The sequence below is a fragment of the Drosophila biarmipes genome, chromosome X (assembly GCF_025231255.1).
Source record: "Drosophila biarmipes strain raj3 chromosome X, RU_DBia_V1.1, whole genome shotgun sequence".
In the NCBI taxonomy this organism is placed as follows: Eukaryota; Metazoa; Arthropoda; class Insecta; order Diptera; family Drosophilidae; genus Drosophila; species Drosophila biarmipes.
The window spans coordinates 15212901-15234234 of NC_066611.1; the positions used below are offsets into that span (position 1 = coordinate 15212901).

General features: G+C 45.1%; 6 protein-coding genes across 6 annotated transcripts; 5 read left to right on the top strand and 1 right to left on the bottom strand.

Moving 5' to 3' along the window:
• The first annotated feature begins 707 nt into the window (after nt 1-707).
• Nucleotides 708-7693, top strand: LOC108032605 (transmembrane protein 68). The gene is made up of 4 exons (XM_017106536.3): nt 708-1280; nt 1338-1476; nt 6195-6861; nt 6920-7693. The coding sequence occupies exons 1-4, from the start codon at nt 1235-1237 to the stop codon at nt 7037-7039; spliced, it is 972 nt and encodes a 323-aa protein (XP_016962025.1). The 5' UTR covers nt 708-1234; the 3' UTR covers nt 7040-7693.
• Nucleotides 7694-7745: 52 nt separating this feature from the next.
• Nucleotides 7746-11333, bottom strand: LOC108032582 (mannosyl-oligosaccharide glucosidase). The gene is made up of 2 exons (XM_017106488.3): nt 9603-11333; nt 7746-9542 (listed from the first exon to the last, which is right to left on the bottom strand). Exons 1-2 carry the CDS (start codon nt 11227-11229, stop codon nt 8644-8646), a joined length of 2526 nt encoding a protein of 841 aa, XP_016961977.1. The 5' UTR covers nt 11230-11333; the 3' UTR covers nt 7746-8643.
• Nucleotides 11334-12350: 1017 nt separating this feature from the next.
• On the top strand, nt 12351-13119 carry LOC108032233 (uncharacterized). Its single transcript, XM_017106099.3, has one exon. The coding sequence runs from the start codon at nt 12450-12452 to the stop codon at nt 13002-13004; it is 555 nt and encodes a 184-aa protein (XP_016961588.1). The 5' UTR covers nt 12351-12449; the 3' UTR covers nt 13005-13119.
• Nucleotides 13120-13735: 616 nt separating this feature from the next.
• On the top strand, nt 13736-14491 carry LOC108032193 (uncharacterized protein C1orf131). The gene has a single exon (XM_017106052.3). The coding sequence runs from the start codon at nt 13865-13867 to the stop codon at nt 14426-14428; it is 564 nt and encodes a 187-aa protein (XP_016961541.1). The 5' UTR covers nt 13736-13864; the 3' UTR covers nt 14429-14491.
• Nucleotides 14492-14716: 225 nt separating this feature from the next.
• On the top strand, nt 14717-15213 carry LOC108032203 (uncharacterized). Its single transcript, XM_017106065.3, has one exon. It carries the CDS (start codon nt 14833-14835, stop codon nt 15157-15159), a length of 327 nt encoding a protein of 108 aa, XP_016961554.1. The 5' UTR covers nt 14717-14832; the 3' UTR covers nt 15160-15213.
• A 162-nt stretch (nt 15214-15375) lies between these two features.
• On the top strand, nt 15376-20627 carry LOC108032548 (AF4/FMR2 family member lilli). Its single transcript, XM_017106429.3, has 2 exons — nt 15376-16041; nt 17102-20627. The coding sequence occupies exon 2, from the start codon at nt 17115-17117 to the stop codon at nt 19986-19988; it is 2874 nt and encodes a 957-aa protein (XP_016961918.1). The 5' UTR covers nt 15376-16041; nt 17102-17114; the 3' UTR covers nt 19989-20627.
• The last annotated feature ends 707 nt before the right edge of the window (nt 20628-21334 follow it).

Below are 21334 nucleotides of genomic sequence, written 5' to 3' on the forward strand. Positions count from 1 at the left end.
AAGCTTTTTCTTTTGAGAAAAATGAAACTTTTGTTAAATTAGTAATTCTTAGAAAAATATTAAAATATCCAAAAATACTCAGGGAGCAATGCAGAGTTTTAGAGCATTATTTGAAATTTCTCGAACACCATTTAAACTACTACTATTTAAACTATTACCGCCAAATTTTTTAAAATTTAAAACTCATAGAAAAAGAAAACTTTTGTTAAATAAGCAATTCTTAGACAAATATTTAAATATCCATAAATACTCAGACAAAATGAAAAGTTTTAGAGCAGTATTAGAAATTTGTCGAACACTATTTAAAAAGAAAACTTTTGTTAAATTAGTAATTCTTAGAACAATATTTAAATATCCATAAAAACTCAGGGAACAATGAAAAGTTTTAGAGCATTATTTGAAATTTCTCAAACACTATTTATCATTCTTATAGATTTTAATACCAATACTTAACGCAAGCATAATGTCAAACACGTGTTCTTTATAAAAATATGTTATTAAGTTGAATGAGGCCTTGCTATATATTTTTAAGACTCTAATTTTTGTATAATTATTTGTTACTTTTTCGTTAGATCTAGGTTATTTCGATTACTTTTGACTATCGATGGTAGTAGCCCTAAAAAAGCTAGAAATGGCCATAAAAAGCCCAGCCCGATTGGTTCTGCGGCGAGGCAATGTCCGGCAACGCCGGGGCCAGAACAGCTGGGCCGGCGTTGCCAGGTGCCACGAAAGCGGGCAGAAGAAGGGCAGCGAGGCGAAATGAAGTGAGAAAACAGCAAACCACAATAAACTCAGTAGTATTATTAAGCGAAAAGCGCGGCGCGCTCACAATGTCTCCGACTGCGAACGGCGGCGGTTGTTCTACCAGCGAGTGAGCGCAGCGCCAGCCCACACACCAGCCGACGGCCGCGGGCCACAACAACAAATAGTCGCGCACAGGCAAATAACAATAACAATGAGAGTGGCGAACGCAGTGCACGTAGGGCGCGGCGCAAGTAAATGATTTAAATCGAAATTCGAATTTAACACACGCTGCGATGACCGTTTGAGGCGGGCCAGCGGCAGGAGACAAAAGAACCCCACGGCGGCGCAAAAGAAAGGCGAAGAAAGTCCAAAAATCAGGCCAAACCGATTTGTTTTTTTTTCTCTCTCTGTTTTTTTCTGTTCTCTCCGTTTGTTGTTGTTTTCGTGGTCGTGTGTGGCAAAAACCAAAAAAAAAAAGAGAGCTCTTGAAATGGAATTCCTGGAGAACCTGTGCAAAACGCTGCAGAGCCTGCTGTGTGAGTAATACTATGATAATAACAACATTATGTATCCTAAGATGGGCTCGCCTGCAGCCTCCTACATCGACCTGGACTACTCGCTGTGGCTCTACCGCTTCCTCACCCCCCTGATCGTCACCTTCCTGCTGCCGCTCGTCTTCGTGGCCCTCATCTACATTTCCTTCCTGGTGCTTTTCATCTACAAGTTGCACAGGTAAGCGCGAAGAAGGCAAAAAGTTGATGAAAAGTTGTTGATTTTGCAAAAATCTAGAAGAGGGGCACCTGCAGTGTTGCAGTGTACTTCTCCCCGCTGTAACTGTTAATGAACTCTCTCATGCTGATCGCGCACTTTTGGGGCCCCGCTCTCTCTCTCCCACCCACCGCGCCTGTCTCGCTCGCCCCCTCGTAGCCGGCTCCTGCCGTCCCGCTCTCCAGTTGTAATTAAAAGGGCGCAAGAGAGAGAGAGGGGGAGAGCCAGCAAAAGAGGCTAGGTAAAAGCGCAACTCAAAGATACAGTGGAAAAAATCAGGGGCCTTAAGTGGAATTTAGGATAGTTCTCAGAATTACGTCTTATTTTATTTTTTTTTCAAACTTAGTCTAAAGTGGTCTCAGTAAATGCTAATAAATAATAATTTCACATAGCTTACATATACAACTCAAAGTAAAGCCATCATAATAATTTGAATTTAAAAAAAAACTGCGTAAAAATTAAGAAGAAGAATTAAAACTTTTGTTTTTGAAAAAACAAACTTTTGTTTTAAATTTAATTGTCCAGTCAACACAAAAAACGGTCAACAAAATTAACAATCTTTATTATTTAAGCTTTTTTTTAACGAAAAACATTTTTTTTTTAAATAAAACAACAAACAAAAATGCCTTTGTTATGGACTTTAAAAATATAATATATATTTACTTTGACTAAAAAAATGATAAAAATATATAAAACCAAGGCTTACTCAAACAAAAGCACATTTTTTTGAACCCCAAAACTACAACTTTTTTTATCATTTACTTAATGTTTTTCGCCTGAAATTTTTCTTCATTGTAATCTTTAAAAAAGTAGAATTTCCCCGACACCGACAGCACTGACCCCTCAGAACATTGCACTCTTGACCATTGCACCAACACCTCGAAGCGTTCAGCAGGTGATCGACACTGCCAACTTTTACTCTGTTTGTGTGCCTCTGAGTGTCCACATATTTAATGCCGGCTTCAGTGTGCTGGCTGCTTTTATTTATTTTCTATTCCCAACTCTCTAATGGCCAACCGGTTGGCCATGCTAATTACCGAGAAGCTTTTTAGCCACTGGCCATTAGGGCCAACTTAACTTGACTGCTCTCTGCACTTTGCAGAAAAATCATTGCGTTATAATAACAGTAGCAAAATAATATAGTATAATAATAATTACATGTTTGGGGATCATTTGTAGAGCATTATTTATCACACGGATTAGGATTACTGGCGGAAAATCCCCATCGACTGCTGTTTGCCTAGCCATTTTATAATTGTTTATACAACGTTTTTGTCGCACGTTAATTCGTAGCTTAAACTAGATTATATTTTATGGCAAGGTTCGGTTTTTTAATAAACCCTACTTATCAAGCTCCAACTAACCTAGGAATTATGGGATTATAAATAAGGAGTATTTAGGAAATACACTTATTAAAAAATATTATATTTATAAAAAAAGGGTATTAATAAATATACTTATTTATAACAATAGGGTTTTAAAAAACTGCTTACTTATAAACAAAAATTGAATAAAAAAATAGATATTTACAAAAAAGGTGTATTCAAAAAATCACTTAATTGTAAGAAAAATTTGCATTAAAAAATATACTTTTTAAAAAAAAAATGTATTAAAAAAATTACCTATTTATAAAAAAAAGTATTAAAAAAATATACCTTTTTAAAAAAAAAGGTACATTAAAAAAATTCTTATTTATGAAAAATGTGGATTTATAAAAAAAAGTGTTATCAAAAAATATACCTCTTCGAAAAAAAAGTGTATTAAAAAAATATACTTTATTATAAAAAAGGAGTATTAAAAAAAATATACTTATTTATAAAAAAGGTTTATTAAAAAAGATACTTATTTATAAAAAGGGTGTATTTAAGAAATACACATATTAAAAAATATATTTCATTACTTAGGACCTAGTTAATAGGCATACTATTTTTTTTATAAAATGTTGAATAAAGAAGTTTGTATTTTCACCGCATATTTTATTTCCCAAGTATACTTATAATGAAATGTTTCCTCAGTTTTTGCAAATTATACGAAATACAGAGCATAAGCATATTTTTTGCTTAGCAAAAAGTCCAATAAAATTCCTATAATTGGTACAGTGCCTATAAGCACCGGCTACAATGTCGAGAAGTGTTGGCTTGTCAATGTGCATTTCGCATATATCATATTGTAACATGGAATGGGGGAAAAGTGTGTAGTACAGGGTTTTCTGCACATAAGCAATAAGTACAGAAAGCCCAAGAGGTTCTATAGAGAACGATACCATATAGAGACCGTTCGATGGGAGTACAGGTGAACTGATAAAATCACAGACCAAAACGCGCCATGAGGCATTCCTGGGCTCCGATATGGGGCTGCCATTATACGAGTACTGCTGTTCCGATAGCGTCATGCGCCTTACTTTTCTAATGCCTATCAGTTCATGGTCACTGAAGACCCCGAACCCGAGCCCGAGCCCGCCCCAAAGTTCCCCGTCCGTAGAGCCAGCACGCGTAATCACAGGCATTATAGATCCATAAAAGAAGCGACTTTGGGAGGGGTTCTTCGGGTGCAATTATCCGTACTACCGCAGCCTGAGCCCTCACGTTCCTTACTTATGAGAGTTTTAACGACGACAGTAAAACCACTTTTAATATAAAAAGCTTGACGATGCATCAATGATGTGCTTTTTATTGGTATATCAAAATGTATCACTCTCCTTTTAATCGACTGATAGTTATCTTTTAATTTCTGGAGTTACGAAATTGCATGGCGACCTTGGAACTAAACGATTCCAATGATATAATAATAGATCTCTTAAAAATGGTATTATCAAATGCAGTCGTTAGAATTCAGGTTTTCTACAACGCTTAAGCACCTTTTCATCTAAATATATATGAACCCAGTGATATAATAATAGATCCCCTAAAAATGGTTTTATAAAATGCAATCGTTAGAACTCAGATTTTCTACAAAATTTAAGCACATTTTCATCTTGATATCATCTAAATATATGTGATCCCAGTGATATAATAATAGATCTGATAAAGATGGTATTTTAAAATGCAATTAAATTTAAATTTTTTAGGATTAATCTTGATATCATCTAAATATATATGATCCCTGTAATATAATAATAGACCTTATGAAAATGGTATTATAAAATGCGAACGTTAGAACTAGGGTTTTCTACAAAATTTAAGAAGAAGATTCATCTTGATATCATCTAAATATCATCTAAATATATACATCCCAGTGATATACAAATAAATCCCCTAAAAATGGTATTATAAAGCGCAGTTGTTAGAACTCAGGTTTTCTACAACATTTAAACACCTTTTTTTGGGATTCATGTAAATATCATCTAAATATATATGATCCCAGTGATATAATAATGGATCTCTTAAAAATGATATTGTAAAATGCAATCGTTAGAACTCAGGTTTTCTAAAACATTTACGAACCTCTTTTTAGGATTCATCTTGATATCATAATTATGATATCATATTTATAATGAATTAGGCTTCTAAAAATTGTGGATGGTAATGTGGGACCGACTTTGTTTTGGTCGCCAAGGGGCCGAGAGATTCGTGAATGAACTCTCTTATCAGTCGCCACTAAACGCAGTTTTGCCAAGGTGAGGCCAACTTTGTTTGTGTGCATATTGATTTATAAGTTCTTTGATATGGGGGACCCGACCATCTTGCGCTGATAACACCTGCGGACAGCCAACTAAATTTAAACATAATTATCAGTGGGCGCCCGCCAGATTTTTCAGCTTTTGCCAATTAATTAGGGAGCGATGCAAACTGAGAGACCTTTTTGAACTTAGGGTTTTACTTGCGATCAGGTTTGAAATATCAGAGTAAACATCGAATTTGCTTGTGTATTTTGATAAAGGAAAAGGTACTTTCAATATTTACTTGTGAAAATGTAGGTTTCTTCAAATCAAAGCTTTGAAGCCAAGGAACGGAAAAACAAATTGTATAAATAAAATTTTTAAATTTTTATTCTGTAAAACAATATAATTTTGTGATTTATTAACCCTCAAATAATATTTTTATAACGCCGAAAAATGGTTACATTTTCTAAAAATCAAAGAAATGGTATGTTTGAATCATCAAAACATATTATTTTTATTCCCAAAAAAATTCTCAAGAAAGCGTATTTTTTATATTGAAAAAGTGTCTTTTTAATTCTCACATTTTTTTTTATTTTCCCTAAAAAATTCTCTAATTTTTAGTACCTAAAAATTGGCAAATTTTTTTGCTTAACTAATTTTAAAAATTTTTCAATATTATTTTTATGTTTGAATCCACAATATATTGTAATAGCCAAAAAATTGTCTTAGTTTAAAATTCTCAAACAAAAATTTAAATTTTCAAACTTGTATTTCTTTAAATAAAAAAAATCTGTCTGTTCCCCAAAAAAAATTCAGACTTTAAAAATGTTATAAATTAATATTAGTATTTTTTTAACCTTAAAAAAAATGTTTTTTTTGTGATATATATGTCTTATTTTTTATTTATAAAAAAACAATTTGCTTATTAAAAAAAAATACTCGTATTTTTTAAAAATCAAAAATGTTTCTATTTTATAAACCCAAACAAAAGTTTGTGTTTTTTAAATTTAAAAAAATGTTCCTATTTTTTAACCCTCAAAAAGTTCCCATTTTCTAACCCGAAAAATGTTCTTACTTGCAGGCAGGTGATCATGCGGGCGGTGCAGGGCGACCGCAACTTCTGGCGGGTGGGCCGCAAGATCGTGGCGGCCATCTGGGACGCGCACGCGCGCATCTACCACGGCTACGAGGTGATCGGGCTGGAGAACGTGCCGCAGGAGGGGCCGGCGCTGATCGTCTACTACCACGGCGCCATCCCCATCGACATGTACTACCTGAACTCGCGGATGCTGCTGCAGCGCGAGCGCCTCATCTACACGATCGGCGACCGCTTCCTGTTCAAGCTGCCCGGCTGGGGCACCATCTCGGAGGCCTTCCACGTCAGCCCCGGCACCGTGCAGTCGTGCGTGGGCATCCTGCGCGACGGCAACCTGCTGGCCATCTCGCCCGGCGGCGTCTACGAGGCGCAGTTCGGCGACCACTACTACGAGCTGCTGTGGCGCAATCGCGTCGGCTTCGCCAAGGTGGCCATCGAGGCCAGGGCGCCGATCATTCCGTGCTTCACGCAGAACCTGCGCGAGGGCTTCCGCCAGGTGGGCATCTTCCGCACCTTCTTCATGCGGCTGTACAACAAGGTGCGCATCCCCGTCTACCCCATCTACGGCGGGTTCCCCGTCAAGTTCCGGACGTACCTGGGCAAGCCCATTCCCTACGACGAGAGCCTCACGCCGCAGGATCTGCAAATCAAGGTTTTTAGTTGCTTTGCTCACTTACCATTCGATTGTACTTAGCTTTTCCTCCTTTCAGGTGGCCACCGCCATCGAGGATCTGATCAACCAGCACCAGCGGCTGCCCGGCAGCATCCTGCTGGCCCTGCTGGACCGCCTGCCCTCGTTCCGGAGACGCCTCAAGAAGAAGGACGAGTGATCCACGCCGCGGTCCGCCTTCCAGCACGTCAATCCCGTTTCCGTTTAGAGCCTAGCGCATAGCTTGTAGAGAGATTAAGAGATTGACTTTGGTTCTGGCCATATGAAGACTACTTTGTTCCATGTACTTCTCCATGTACTTCACGTTGTATAGGCAGCGCCATATATACATATATATCTCTGTAGATCCTAAAAATAATCTTTGTAAATGTCTCCCAACTTACCTCTTATCATTTGTGAGTCGCAAGTGCTCCGCACTTAAGTGAGCGTGTAAAGATTTTAATTAGCCCTAAAGTAAGACCAACTTGAGTCAAACACCGAACAAAGAGAGCCTCTACCTTCATTTTGTGTGTCGCCTCTTTCTTTTTAGTGTAATTTTAGACGCATTAAACAATTATATAATTAGTTTTGCATTAAGCCTGCCGTGCATATATCATTTTTGTACCTTTTTTATGGCAAAAACAAGACAAAAACCAGAGAAAAAGCAAGGAAAAGATGAAGTGTGGCTGCCTGAGCGTGTGAGCCTGTCTAAAAGTGTGACTGAGTGTACTATATAGTTAAGGAAATCGCGTGTAACATAGCTATAGCATCGGAGTATTCCAAGTGACAGGAATTTTCAAAAGAAAAGTTGAATAAATAATGGAAAAATATAAAATGTAAGAGTTTTCTTGGGTTATCTTAGTTGTTTCTTATAGAGGAATTAAGCCTTTTGATTTACTCTTCCTTTTATTTGGTATCATTTTGAAATTCGTCTATTTAACGCTATGAATGACCGCATTTGATTCACTTTTCACTCGGTTTGTTGTCAGAGTTTCTTGAGCTTTGTACAGCAACTAGAGACTGGAATATGTGAGGACTGCATACAATAAGGTAGTGCTTATAAGGATAGAGGGGTTTTCTTAAAGAAAATGTTAAAATATGTCAAGAAGGCGAGAGCATTCTAAAATATCTAAGTATATTAACAGTTTAAAGTAAACGCGTGCCTTAAGATGGAAGATCTCTCATAAGAACTTATTTTTTATGAACAACAAAACATAGTTAACAGCTAAATAAGTTTAGAGATAAATCATTAAGCTGGGTTCTACATTTTAAGACAATTTATTCTTTAAAAGCTAAAGAAGTTTGAAGATTTTTTATATAATTTTTGTGTCACATTTTAAAACAATTTATTTCATTGATTTGAAAAACTCTTTGACTTTGCTTAAACCTTTTCCAAAGTTGTTTGACTACAATTTAAGCAAATTTATTTGACTGATTTAAACCAAAAATATCTTTCACAGTCCAGAAGTTTGAACATTTTTCTTAGATTTAAAAACATTTTTAAATATTTTCCATGGTTTTTAAACTACTATTTAAGCAAATTTACTTGACTGCTTTAAAAATCTATTTGCTTTAACCTAAAGCCAAGATTTCCATTACTTTTTAGGCTACATTTTAAGCACATTTATAAGAATGCCCAGAAGCACTGATCGCCTCGATTATGGGGTCAGCGAAAACCCTTCTATCCTAAGCACAAACATGTAGATCATCGGTTTAAGGAATCCTGGCAAGGATGTTCGTTGAGGAACTCACAGCAGAGAGCAACGTGGGGGGCGGGCCCGCCGTCTAGAACTGCTCGGCCATCAGCAGGACCACGGTGGCCGTCCAGCCGGTGAAGGGGTTGCAGCCCTTGCCCTCGCCGGTGGTGTCGTCGTACTGCTCCCAGAGGTAGCCGCTGCGCTGGTACTGCCTGAAGATGTTGCCCACCAGGTTGTCGCGCAGCTCGCCGTAGATCTGGCGCGCCAGGGCGGCGTTGGGGCCCTCGATCCTGCCGTAGTGGTACAGCGCCTTGGCCGCCAGATAGTTGATGTTGATCCAGATGGGGCCGCGCCAGTACGGCGGATCGTGCTCGGTGTTGCGCTTCATGTACAGCGGCGAGCGTTTGCTCAGCGAGCGCAGCCCATAGTTGGTCCACAGCTGCTCGGGATCGCGCAGATCGTGCAGCAGCTTCGTCAGATAGGGCGAATCGTGATCCAGCTGCTCGAGGAGCAGCGGGAACAGGCTGACATAACCGAAGGTGCTGTCCACAAACTGATAGGTGGGCTCCTCGCCCGTCACCCGCCGCATTTCGGGCTGCTGGTACTGCTGGTGGTGATGATGCCGCTGCTGCTGCTGCGGCGCCAAGGCGGGCGGACGCTTCAGCTTCACCTGGTCGGTGTGCAGGCCCCAGTCGGCGTACTGCTCGCTGTAGGGCGCCAGGTGCAGACGGTTCAGCCGCTCGTTGTCCGTGAGGAAGGAGGCCGTCTCGTAGTACTTGACATCGTCCTTGCCAAGCAGCGTGGACAGCTCGGCCATCACGCTGGCCGCCAGGGCGATCCAGCAGCGCAGGTCCAGGTGCCGCTCCTTGTCCGTGGGATGCGAGGCACGCGGATAGTCGTCCAGGCCCGAGGACAGGCTCTTTGGGTTCAGCTCACGCTCCGTGGTGGCATTCCGGCCGCGCCACAAATAAGTGCCCAGTATTTCACCTGCAAAAGACCACTAGTTAACACCGAAAAGACAAGGATGGCTGCAGTGCAGCAACGCACCTCTCTGCGTGGTGTTGTACCAGTTGAACCAAGCCTGAATCCGGGGATACAGCCGCTCCAGCGTGGCCAGTCGTCCGTTCTGCGACAGCTCGGCCCTGTGGCTGGTCAGCAGCTTGCGCAGCGTGAGGAACAACGTCGGCGGATTGGCATTGCTGTTGCGCTGCGTGACAAACTCCTCGGGCACCTTGGCCAGCGCCTCCACGCCCAGGATCTGCTCCCTGGGTATCCAGCCCTCCACGTTGAGCAGATCGAACCAATGGCACAGGATGTCCAGCTCGATGTCCACGTCCCAGGCGCTGATCAGCAGCCCGTGGAAGCCCTCGTCCCAGAGGAAGCCGCGCGGGAAGAAGCTACGCGAGGGCACGGCGGTGTACAGAGGAGCCTTCCAGTAGGGCACCGGGTTCTTGGTGTGCACCGACTGCACCCGGCTGGCGCCGTAGAAGTAGCCAATGCCGCCCAGCAGGTTGCTGAAGGCGTTGCGCGCGAAGCGCACCTCCTCGGGCGAGTGGCCCTTCTGCCTCAGCTGGAAGCGCTCCTCGAAGCGCTGCTCAAACTGCGAGATCTTGGCCTGCAACGAGTCCTGATAGGCTCGGCCCGTCGGCGGCTTGGGTATGGATTCGCCCAGCGAGAAGCCCGACGTCGACTGATAGGTAATATCCAGCGTGAAGTCCACCTCGGCCGTGATCTGTATGGCTATGAAGTTGGGCTCGGGATTGGTGGCGGGCAGGCCGTTCTGGGAGACTATTTCGCCGGGCAGGCCTATGAAGCGCTTGCCCCGCTTGTCGGCGAAGGCGCGAAAGTGCCCGAAGAGCGTGTCCTTGAGCTTGGCCAGTGAGGGGGCCACCGTGCTCAGGTAGGACTTGTGCAGGATCTTGCCCTTGACGGCGTGGAAACGCACCTGGAACTCGCCCAGTCCCTGCGTCTCGCCATAGACACCCGGCTCCGGGCTCTTCTCGTCCGACACGTACTTGATGTGCCCATTGGTGCGCTCGTCCAGCGCCACGTACCATATCAGCGAGATGCTTTTGTCCCACGCACGCGTGGTGTTTCGCACCGAGATGCGGGCCGTCCAGTCGCCGCCGTACTGCTTGCCCTCCGGGTACTTGACAAACGAGGTCTTCAGCTCGAAGGGCAGATCCTGGATCTCCTGCACGCCAAAGCTACGGCCATCGTGGTGCGTCCAGCCGTACGAGTCCAGTTTGTCGCCCTGCTCGCACCAGTGGCGGATGCCCTGGCCGCCGGGGCCCAGGTTGCTGGGCGAGTACCACATCAAGCCCATGACCAGCGAGTGGGGATCCCGGGTCTTCATGCCGAAGTAGTTCAGGGACCTGTAGGAGCCCCAGTAGCGATCCGGCTGCTCCAGCCCGGCGTGCAGCACCATCTTCTGGTGGTCGAAGGGCGTGTTCACCCGCGTCTCCAGGTAGCCCAAGTAGCCGAAGTACGAGGCTATTGCCAGGCAGACGCACCCGATCATGGTCTTCCACTTGTCCAGGATCAAGTTGGAGGACAGGCTGAAGCGGGGGCTGCGCTGTTGCTTCTGCTTGGCACTGGAGGCCGCTGCCGCGGCAGCCGCCGCCGCCGCCGAGGCCGGCGTGGAGCCGGAGGAACTGCCCGTGTTCCTGGCCATTTTCCGCTTTTCCTGCTGTCTACTTTGCCGCTTTTCCGTTGACTTTTCCGCTGACTCTGTTTTCCAGCCAGCACATTGTTTTTTTTTCGATCTGCGCGGCGTTGCCGGAGTGCCGCAGTCTGCGGGGTTTTGGACTGGCTCTCCCGGGTTTGTGTCCTTGCTTATTGATAGGAATAATGATATTTCTAAAATCTTTACACTAAATTATCAAATTATGAATTGTTTAGTCATTGGATATAAGGAAATTTTTAAAAATATTATTATGTTTGCATTTGTTTATATTATAAACAATTTTGTCCAACAGTTTACTTGTGTTTTGAGTTAAAATGAACAAAAATGGGTATCAACACTTTCAGGGTCTTAAAAATTGATTTAAAATTTAACTAAAAATAAAAAAGTAGCAACAAATCTAACAAAATATTAAGTATGTGTGCAAAATTTTAAGACCTTTAACAATTTATTTTAATGGGAGGAACACAATTTTGGGGTCTTTAAAATGTATTTAAAATATAACCAAATATAATACTTTCTTTTTTAAATTTGGTTATATTTTAAATTAAAAATAAAAAAAAATTAGATAAACAAATGTTTTTAGATATGTATGCTCATAATTTTAACACCTCTAAAACTCTAAAAAAGTCTAATAAAATATAAAGTATGTGTACACATTTTTGAGAGCTTTAAAATGTAATAAAAATATAAAGAACTATCTAAAAGGTATCAACAAAACAAAAGTAAATTTAAAATAGATAAATACAATTTTGGGGCCTTAAAAGTTTATTTAAAATATAACGAAATATATATTCGCTTGGATTTTAAATTAAAAATTACAACAAATTAGATAGATATTTTAGACCTCTAAAATTGATTTAAAGTATAAAAAAATTTAATAAAATATCAAGGGATCTAAGAAAGTTACGAAAATGCATTGTCCTCCAAAAATATAACTAAAATATAACATATTTCAAAAATGTAATTGCATGTGCACAATTTTTAAATAAAATTGATTTAAAATATAACAAAATATAAAATTGTTTTTTTAAAAACGCCATTTTGGCTCCAAAAGTGCAGTGTTTGGGTCACCTTTTGCCATTAAATCGAGTTTCCTTGAGTCATAACTCACCGCACAAGAGCTCCATTCCCTAAATCTTTGACCTAAGCATTCAAAAACTGATTTTTCCAAACCCTCGGCATCGCCCAAAATTGTTGGTTAACCGAAAATGATAAAGTATTTGGCGGGGATCTTCGCCAAGTCGCGAAACGACTACGTGGATGGTCGCCTGACCACGCCGCTGACCAGGAAGATGGCCTCCATCCGCGACCCGCAGCCCAGGATATCCCTGAAGACCACGCCTTGCAAGCTTCAGGGGAATCCCAAGGAATCGCGACCGAACAGCCGCTCCCCCAGGAAGTTCAACCATGTCCAAGTGGAGCCCGTCAGCTATATAGTCGATGTGTCGGACTCCTCTTCGTCGCTCGACGAGGTGGACGCCATTCACCAACTGCCTGGTATACCGAAAGTTTTGGGGGATCGGGTTTCGAATAAAGAATTTCGGGCTGATGCCGGGGAACTTTTGCCCATTCCGCCGCCTGTTAGCCGCGTCCAAAGTTGGACAGGTCCCTTCAATGCCAATCCTTTCAACAAAAACGATGACCTTTCCACTTGGAGGAGGACATCCAACGATGGAGGAGAGCATCCCCTGGACTGGGAGTTGGACTGGCTTCCGGAGGAGTTTTGGTCAGCGGATCAGGAACCGGAGAATATCAGCAAATGAAGTTCATTTAGTGAAGTAATATATCTTATTTTAACTAACTTCCTATTTTAAAAATGTGTTGTTATACCTTTCAATTTTGGTCTAAGCTAATAAAATAATAAAATTGAGTATATACTACCCAAAGAATTTTCTTCATATTTAAAAAATATCTACAAATAAATTGTCTTATTCGAAAAAATAAGCACTTGGGAATTATAAGGCAAAAATTACACATAATTCTGATAATAAAAACTGAATGTCCAATAGACTATTAAAAGATAAAATCTCCGTTTGTAGCAAATATTAAAAGCACAACCACAAAAACTGATAATTTTAACATTAAAAATTCTCAATTATGTAAATATACATATATATGTAGTTTAAAATGTCTTTTTATTTGAAAAATACCTAATTAAATTGTAAAACCACCCTTTTTTAAGCAACAATAATACCTATTTATTTTTGTAAACCTTAATTAGAAAAATTTGGACAAATTGTTAGGTTCAAAACATTTTTGTAATTTTCAAATTCTTGATTATTTTTTTAAGACTTTTGTAGGCAACCTAAGGCGGGAATATATAATTTCATTAAAAATTAAAGCACAAGAACGGTTATAGGTAATTTCCAACTGCCTTTTAGCCTGAGAAAAACTTAAGAATAAAAAATATTTTTGAAATCCACAACTAATTTGTGACGTAACAAGGCCAGCGTCACCTTCCACTCGAGCCCACGCCAGCCAGCGTTGCCACACCGACCCAAGCGTTCCGTGAAATTTAGCACATTCTCGCACTGTACATGTGCACCAAATATTTTGGTTTGTTTTGTAGTTACTTACACTCACTCCTTTCGTTGCCAAAAGTCATTGAGAAACTGACTGAGAAATGAACGTGAGCGCGGACTTCCAGCCGGTGGCCACGCGAGCGGCCCTGGCGCTGCAGAAGAGGCAGGCGAGCAGTGATTTTCAGGCGCTGGTCTTCCAGGAGCCACAGGCGGCCGCCAAGAGTGGCTCCAGAAAGGAGGATGGCTCCAAATCGCCAACCCAGAAGAAGCCCCACAGCAAGAGCAAGGAGGCCGGCATCGAGCTGCACCCCGAGTTCGACATCAAGAAGGCGCGCCACGAGGTGCTGAACTTCGCGATGAGGAACCAGCGCGTCATCAAGAACAAGGCGAAGATGGAGATGTTCCAGCTGGTGAAGCTGGGCGCCAAGCCGCTGCGCAAGCAGGCCAAGAACTACAAGGAGCTGAAGGACGAGCGCCAGCGGCTGAGGAACATACGCGAGGAGCGCAAGAAGTTCCACCAGCTGGGCAAGAACCAGGCGGGCGCCGCCAGCGTCCGGTGCCGCAGCAAGTCGCAAAAGGAGCGCAACGCCAAGAAGCGGGCGCCCGTCGCCCAGATCGATCAGCACTACGGCAAGGCGCAGCCCAAGTTCAAGACGCGAAAATAGTTGCTAGGCAGTAGAATAATAAACCTAAGCTAGTTGCATTTCTTTAATAGTTTCAAAACACAAGTGTATATCGTTTTTTTCGACAGTCTACTGGGCTAAGCCAGCCAGACGATCTTAATTAGTTGCTAATTAAGTCCTCTTGCTGGTGGCCCATTTATTTATTACTATTATTTGCATTTTAATATCAAATTCAAATTATTTAAACTGCAAAGTGTGGCCATAAAGTGCAGCATTTAGCCTTTCGCCACTGTGGCAACTCTTTGGCAGCAACCAGCCTTGCCAGCTGTCCCAGCAATTAGCGCACTTTTGGCCTTGCCCAACACAGGTGCTTTGTTGATACCTGATTACGTGAATTATTTTTGCGAATTAAAAAGCCCGTCCTGCAGCCAGCGCCCCCGACAAGCATGTTCTCGCCCACGCGTGCCCTGCGCCCCGCCCTCAGCCGCTGCTACAGCCAGATCAAGGGCGGCCCCGTCGCCGGCCCCGGCCGGGCCAGTGCACCCGCATCTGGAGCAGGATCGCCGCCAGCCGCCTCGGGCCCCTCGTCGCCAGCCGTCGTGGGACTGACCAGCAACTGCGTGCGACCCAGCACCGGGCCCGTGGGACCCGGCGCCTCGGCCACCGGCGAGTACAAGGTGCCCGAGTACTACAGCTTCAACCGCTTCAGCTACGCCGAGGCAGAGGTGGAGATGGCCAAGTACCGCTGCCCCCAGCCCTCGGCCCTCAAGTAGGCCGCAGCAAAGGCGAACAAATCTTGTTAATGTTAAATAAAAGCTAGAAAAGAGTTTGGAATTCATTAAAAAGCTGGGATTTTCAGGGTGCAAGGAGCAAGGATGGAGGGGTGGGTGGGGGGTTGAGAAACCAGTGTTACCAGAGTGGCAAAACAGGCGCGGACTTTACAGCACTGCTCGGTCGCCGCGGCCGCCGCTTTCCAACACCTTCCAGCCTGCCCTCCCCTCTGTGGACATTTCCAGTTTCTAGCCCAACAGCGAGCGATTTCGAGCGCGGGAAATTCGTGTTAAACGCGCTAAACCCTCACAGCCACTCGGTGCGCACAAGCCGGAGCCGGCAATTCAGTGCAATTAAAGCATAGGACTCGACAATCGATTGGAATAAGCTGCGGCAAGCCAGGCAAACGGCGAAGCAGCCGTCGAAAAAGCAACAACACACAAAAACCAAAACGGCCGCCGTGCCTGTGTGCGAGTGCGTGTGTGTGTGTGTGTGTGGTGTGTGGTACAGTTGGGTAGAAAAACATCGCCATCGCGGCGGCGGGTTGCCACCTGGTTCAGTCCGCCTCTGCTCGCTGGCCACTATTGCCACCACTTTCGCTGCTCCGTTTCAGCAGTTCGGTTCGTTTGTTGTTGTGCCTCCTTTGCTGGCTCAAATTGCCATTTATTTTGGCCAGCAATCATTTTGGCATTGCCCTAACCCCAGTGGCGAGCAGCGCGCGAGAGTGGCCCTGCAGCCGCAGCGTGAGAGAGCGAAGAAAGGTAGCAGCGAAGAGAGAGCGCCGCGTTGTGTGAAAGTGCCAGCGAAGGGAGCAGGAAGTGGCATTCTTCTTTTTTTTTGCGGCCAAAACAAACGCCCGAGAAAATGTAAAGCGATTCGCAAAGGTGAGTTTTAGCAACAAATTGCTGTGCATTTCCATTGGCCCCCCCAGCTATGGGGCTGTGTGTGTGAGCGCGCGGCGCGCGTGTGTGTGTGTATGTGCGCCGACTGGCGCGCGAAAAAGTGACGAAAATAGGCTGCAGAGTTGCCAGAGCAGCGGCACACGCTACATACGCACATACGTACGTGTGCGTATGTGTGTCCGCCGAGGACAGTGCGCCCTGCCTATGGGCAATGCTAGGGGTATTACTTGAGTTCTAGCAGTGCCGAGTAGACGTGTTTGAGAAGAGCGCAGATTTCAGTTTTTTAGTGATTACAAATATTTAACAAAAAAGGCATATCTTCTCTATTAACAATATTCAAAAACAAAAAAAAATGTGTTCCAAAAAAGCAAGTATGATATTTTAAAAAAAAGTGTGCCCAAAAAGCAAAAAATACAAACGAATTCCTAAAAATATCTTAGACACTTTGAGAAATTAGCAGCACCTTTGGCACTATTTTGAAGCCCAAAAAGTGGCGGGAAAAGAGAAGGTTTTCCCTGGGAATGAGGAAAATCCAGAGGCATTTTTTTAAATATTAACAAGCATTATCACCAAATGACTCAAAGCAGGGTGTACTTTTCATAAGTAATTGAGTTTTTGGTGATTAAAAAAAAAAACTAAAAAATTACCACAGAAAAAATTGGGTTTTTTTTTAATATTCATAAACAATAAAAAAAAGTAGGTTTCCTAAGTAATTAACTAGTAAAAATGAATCAAAAGTTATCCAAATAATTTTCTACATGCTTGAAAAATGTAAAAAACCTTAGAAAATAATGCAAATATCTATAAAAATATTTTGTTAAAAAAAAAAAATACTTAAAAAAATTCTAAATATATCTCGATATATAATAAAAAAGTTCCTACAAGCATCTTGTGCACTTGGAGAAATCAGCATTATTTTGAGCCTTAATTAGAAGAGCAAAATAAATAAACAGGAGTCCCCCTTAGCCCATGCCCCACTGTACCCACCTCCTATATGGTCACAATAATCTAACCATCCGCTTTCGCTCCGTTTCGCCCGCAGCCACCCATGAAAGATGCGAGCTGGAAAAAAACAGGCAGCTGAAAGAGTCAAGACACGTCCTTGCATCGTCTACGTGAGGAATCTGCACGAGGAGGAGGCGCCCCCGCGAGGAGCAGCGCCAGCCGGCAAACTGAAGAAGAGGGATCAGCAGCGGGAGGCGCAGCAGGAGCTGCGCGAGACCCGCACCAGTCGCCGCTCCGTTGTCCCACTGCAGCAGGAGAAGGCCACGCCGCGCACGCGTCACGCCGTCAAGCCAGCGGCCTCGCCAACGCCATCGCCGCCGTCGCGTCCCAAGATCTCCAGGGATCAGGCCGCCTCTGCCGCCAGGGAGCAATCATCCGTATCAGCAGCGGCCAATCTGGCCAAGCGACGCAGCACCCTGCTGCTAGGCAGCAGCCATCCCCACGGCGGCACTCACCACAAGCTGGGTCTGCTCAAGGCACAGGCGGCGGCACCGCGCCGCTCCCAGGCCCCAGCCGAGACGCCCAAGATGTACAAGCAGGCCGCTTCGGCGGCGGCCAAGCAGGTGCCCGAGAGTCCGCCGCCCACCATAGCGGCCAGTCGCTCGCGGCGCTCCATCAAGCCGAATCCCAAGTATGCCAGCGATGACATTGTCACGCCCAAGTACATGGCCACCCTGGGCGACGGTGGCGGCGGCAGTCAATCCATCGCCGGACGCCAGGGCAGGCAGGGCAAGCAGCTGTTCACGAACAACGACGACATCAGCGACCTGCTGGACCTGGACGAGGACGACGATGATGAGCTGGCCGATGCCGCCTTCAATCCCCAGTTGCACAAGTCCGACGAGGATGACGACGACGACGAGGACGACGACATGAGCGAGGCCGAGTACGAGCGGGAGCTGCGTCGCAAGCTGCCGCCCGTCAAGCGTGGACGTGGACGTCCACCGAAGGCCAACAATGCCAATGCCGCCAGCACGCATAGTGCCGGCAATGTGACTTCCAGTGGGGCCACTCCCAAGATAGCAATCAATTCGTCCGGCGGTCGTACGTTGACCACCGGCCTGCAGCAGCTGCGACGCACCATAGCCGTGAATATGGCGCGAAACAATGCCAGCCTGACGGAGGGATCGGGTTCCGGCTCGGCGGCCGCCAAGCGCAAGCTGGACACCAGTGACGGCGAGAGTCCGCCGGTGGCTCGCAAGCGCATGGTCATCTCCACCTCGAGCCAGCAGCAGCGCAGTGTTCCGGTGGTGAATGGCGCCACCAGCAAGACAAGTGCGCCCACGAGACCCAAGTTGGGTCACCAGACGGCCAGTGTGCCGGCCAGGCTGCTGCCCCAGCGACGGGGCAGCAACTACAAGGTGAACTCATCGGCGGGCGGCAACTCCAGTGCGCTGGTCAGCTCCACGTCCATAGCCACGCGGTCGACGGGCGCCGGTGCCGGTGCCGCCAGCAGTGAGGCGAAAAACGAGTCGGAGACGGACGAAGTGCCCACATTCACCATTGTCAACATCGATGACATTATCAACCAGGACGATGTGCTCATTACCAGGTCCCACAATGCCATTGCCGCCGCTTCGGCGGGCGGTAATGCCAGCAAAAAGCTTACTGTGGGCCGGCCCCGTACCCGGAACATCCCCTCCAGCAATCTGGGGGCCAGCGAAAAGAAATCCCACACTGTCAACTCGGCGGAGAAGAGCACGCCCGCCGCGGCGCATAACAACTCGGCAGCCGGCGCCGGCAGTCAGGCCAAGCGCATCAAGATCCTGGCCAGCAATAGCAGTGTGAACACCAAACTGGGACCCTTGCATATCCAGAGCCAGAGTCAGAGTCAGAACCAAAACCAGGTGGCCAAGCCGAGGCCGCGGATACTCAATGCGGAGATGGGCAAGAAGACGCAGTCGATGAAGCCGCTGATGAGCATGGGCAAGGAGCTGTGCCCCACGGACGTGGACACCGAGGACGATGACCCCGATCCAGATTTGGACTTCGATGACGACGACATACCGGCATCGATTGTCAGCCGAAAGAATCCCAAGCAGGCGACCACACTCCCAGCAGCATCTGCGGGAGGAGCAGGCGGGCCAGCGTCCGCGGCCAGCAAGTGGAACGCCAACCGGCGGAATGTGCTCTCCACGACGGCCTCCACGGTGAATGCCCGGACGGACAGGAAGCTGAGCAAGCTGCTGGGCGAGCACGTTGAGCCGCAGATGTTCAAGAAGCCCAGTTTGAGTCCGCAGCGCCGCAGCAAGGAGAACCAGCAGCAGCAGCAGCAGCAGGAGCAGCGGGACAAGGAGGAGGCTGCGCTAAAGGAGCCGATAGCGACTAGTGGCGGCGGGCCCGAGGATGCCAGCAGTCCCAAATACTTTCCGCCCGAGACCACAACGTTCTGCGAGGAGGACGGGCGCGTGGTGAAGAAGATCACGTGCTACGAGACGTGGCATGTGATCAGCACGCCCAAGGAGTCGCCGACGAAGACGACCCGGCAGCAGCGTACCTGCCTGGAGCTGGCGCTGGTCAAGCTGGCCAATGTGGCGGCCCGCATTAAGGTGCCCTCCGGCAAGTGGACCAGCAAGGTGACCCTGTACAAGGTGTCGCCCTCGCTGATGACCCGCCAGACAATGACCATCTTCACGGGCGATCTCACGGCGTACAACATACCCGAGGAGGACCGCCACAAGTATCAGCCGTCGTGCGTGCTCTTCCGGCGCTCGGTGCTGGACAGGAACAAGAGCCGGGTGCCCTACGACCGGGCCATCATCTTCAAGAACAAGTGCTTCTATGCGAACATCGATGGCAAGCATGTGAATCTGATGGGCGCCCCCGAGACGGTGGCCACCGTCAAGGATGTGGAGATCCTGCTGGACATCGTCGACCGTCTCTCGCTCAGCAGCGCCCTGGTGGAGATGGTCAACACCAAGTGAGCGCCGGGCACACCACGTATCACATTGTAAAAATAATTCACACAACACACAACACCACACCCCCCGCCCCGCCCCTGCCCCCCCCCCCCCCCCCACACACACACACACACACAAGAACGGACACTCGATAAATTGTTTTTAATACTGTAGCGAAAACAAAACAAAAACCGATACCATAAAGTTTTTTTTTTTGTAAAACCATTAACTTAGTTGTAATAGTTAGTCTAGCGTAATTATATTATATAATACCTTATGTCGTAGAGCAGCGGACGGAGCTACATAAATACAGGTGTATCTATGTACCATATACTAAACACTTGTGCATAGTGTGTCGCGCGGAAGCCGAGGAGCATCGGACGCGGGAGTTTCGGCGGCGGAGCATAGATCCTGATTTTAATTGTAATGTCTGGTGAGGCGTTGGCGCCCCACACCGAACCCCCATCCCCCCCAAAAAAGGCAACAAATCGAACTCTTTTTTAAGCGGCAGTTATGTAAATCGTAGTTCATTTATACATATATGTAAAACAGGGCGTACTCGCGTCTGTTTAAGCCGCAGTGGAGGACTAGCTTTTAGGTCGAGTGTATATTTAAGCGATCCCTTTAAAGTATACAAATAAAAGAGAAAACTGATTTAAATAACGAGTGACTTTGCCGCCGGGACCGGGGGCCACTGATAAATGGCACTCGGGGTTGTCTGGAAAAACCCAGCGCACCATATGCCGGAGTTTCCAATAGGAAAACCACGGGAGAGATAAGAAGTTGCTAGATGTTTCGAATAAAACACCAGGTTAAAAGGTTGTGGACTGCTCTCTCGGGGTTCTTCTATATGGAGTTTGTCGGTTATACTGCTAATCTCAAGGAAAAATAAACTATTCTGGGGTTTTGAGGGATTCAAGTTAATAATTTTGTAGTCAATAAAGTTAGGAACTCTTAAAAAGGTTCCATAGGTTTGTGAATAATAATAATTTTGTATTGATATTTTTTTTTAACTAAAACTAAAAGAGAGATAAGAAGTTATTAGTTTTTATTACCTTAAATATGTTCTCTCTATAATTTTAATCACACAAAAAAGTCAAGGGTTTTCAGGAATCTAATCAACCATTTAAAAAAGAAACGTATTTGTATTCTTTAACAAGATCCAAAGGGCTAAAATGTCTAAAACATTTTATTTTTACTTTCTTATAAATGTGTTTGTATTTTAAAAAGCGTTCTTTTTGAAATATACGAATAAAATGTTCGGTTTACATATGAATAAGTATCTTTGCTTTAACGATTTGTCTAAAAATACAAAATTGGTTAAATAGTACAGTTGTGTTTCAATAAATTGAATTTTATTGAAATTAAAC

Excerpts from the sequence above, each read along its gene's own strand:
- LOC108032605 (XM_017106536.3), top strand. The coding sequence starts at position 1,235 with ATGGAATTCCTGGAGAACCTGTGCAAAACGCTGCAGAGCCTGCTGT. Across the intron at positions 1,281-1,337 it reads AACGCTGCAGAGCCTGCTGT|CCTCCTACATCGACCTGGAC; the intron begins GTGAGTAATACT and ends GCTCGCCTGCAG. Across the intron at positions 6,862-6,919 it reads CGCAGGATCTGCAAATCAAG|GTGGCCACCGCCATCGAGGA; the intron begins GTTTTTAGTTGC and ends TCCTCCTTTCAG.
- LOC108032582 (XM_017106488.3), bottom strand. The coding sequence starts at position 11,229 with ATGGCCAGGAACACGGGCAGTTCCTCCGGCTCCACGCCGGCCTCGGCG. Across the intron at positions 9,543-9,602 it reads GTACAACACCACGCAGAGAG|GTGAAATACTGGGCACTTAT; the intron begins GTGCGTTGCTGC and ends GGTCTTTTGCAG.
- LOC108032233 (XM_017106099.3), top strand. The coding sequence starts at position 12,450 with ATGATAAAGTATTTGGCGGGGATCTTCGCCAAGTCGCGAAACGACTAC.
- LOC108032193 (XM_017106052.3), top strand. The coding sequence starts at position 13,865 with ATGAACGTGAGCGCGGACTTCCAGCCGGTGGCCACGCGAGCGGCCCTG.
- LOC108032203 (XM_017106065.3), top strand. The coding sequence starts at position 14,833 with ATGTTCTCGCCCACGCGTGCCCTGCGCCCCGCCCTCAGCCGCTGCTAC.
- LOC108032548 (XM_017106429.3), top strand. The coding sequence starts at position 17,115 with ATGCGAGCTGGAAAAAAACAGGCAGCTGAAAGAGTCAAGACACGTCCT.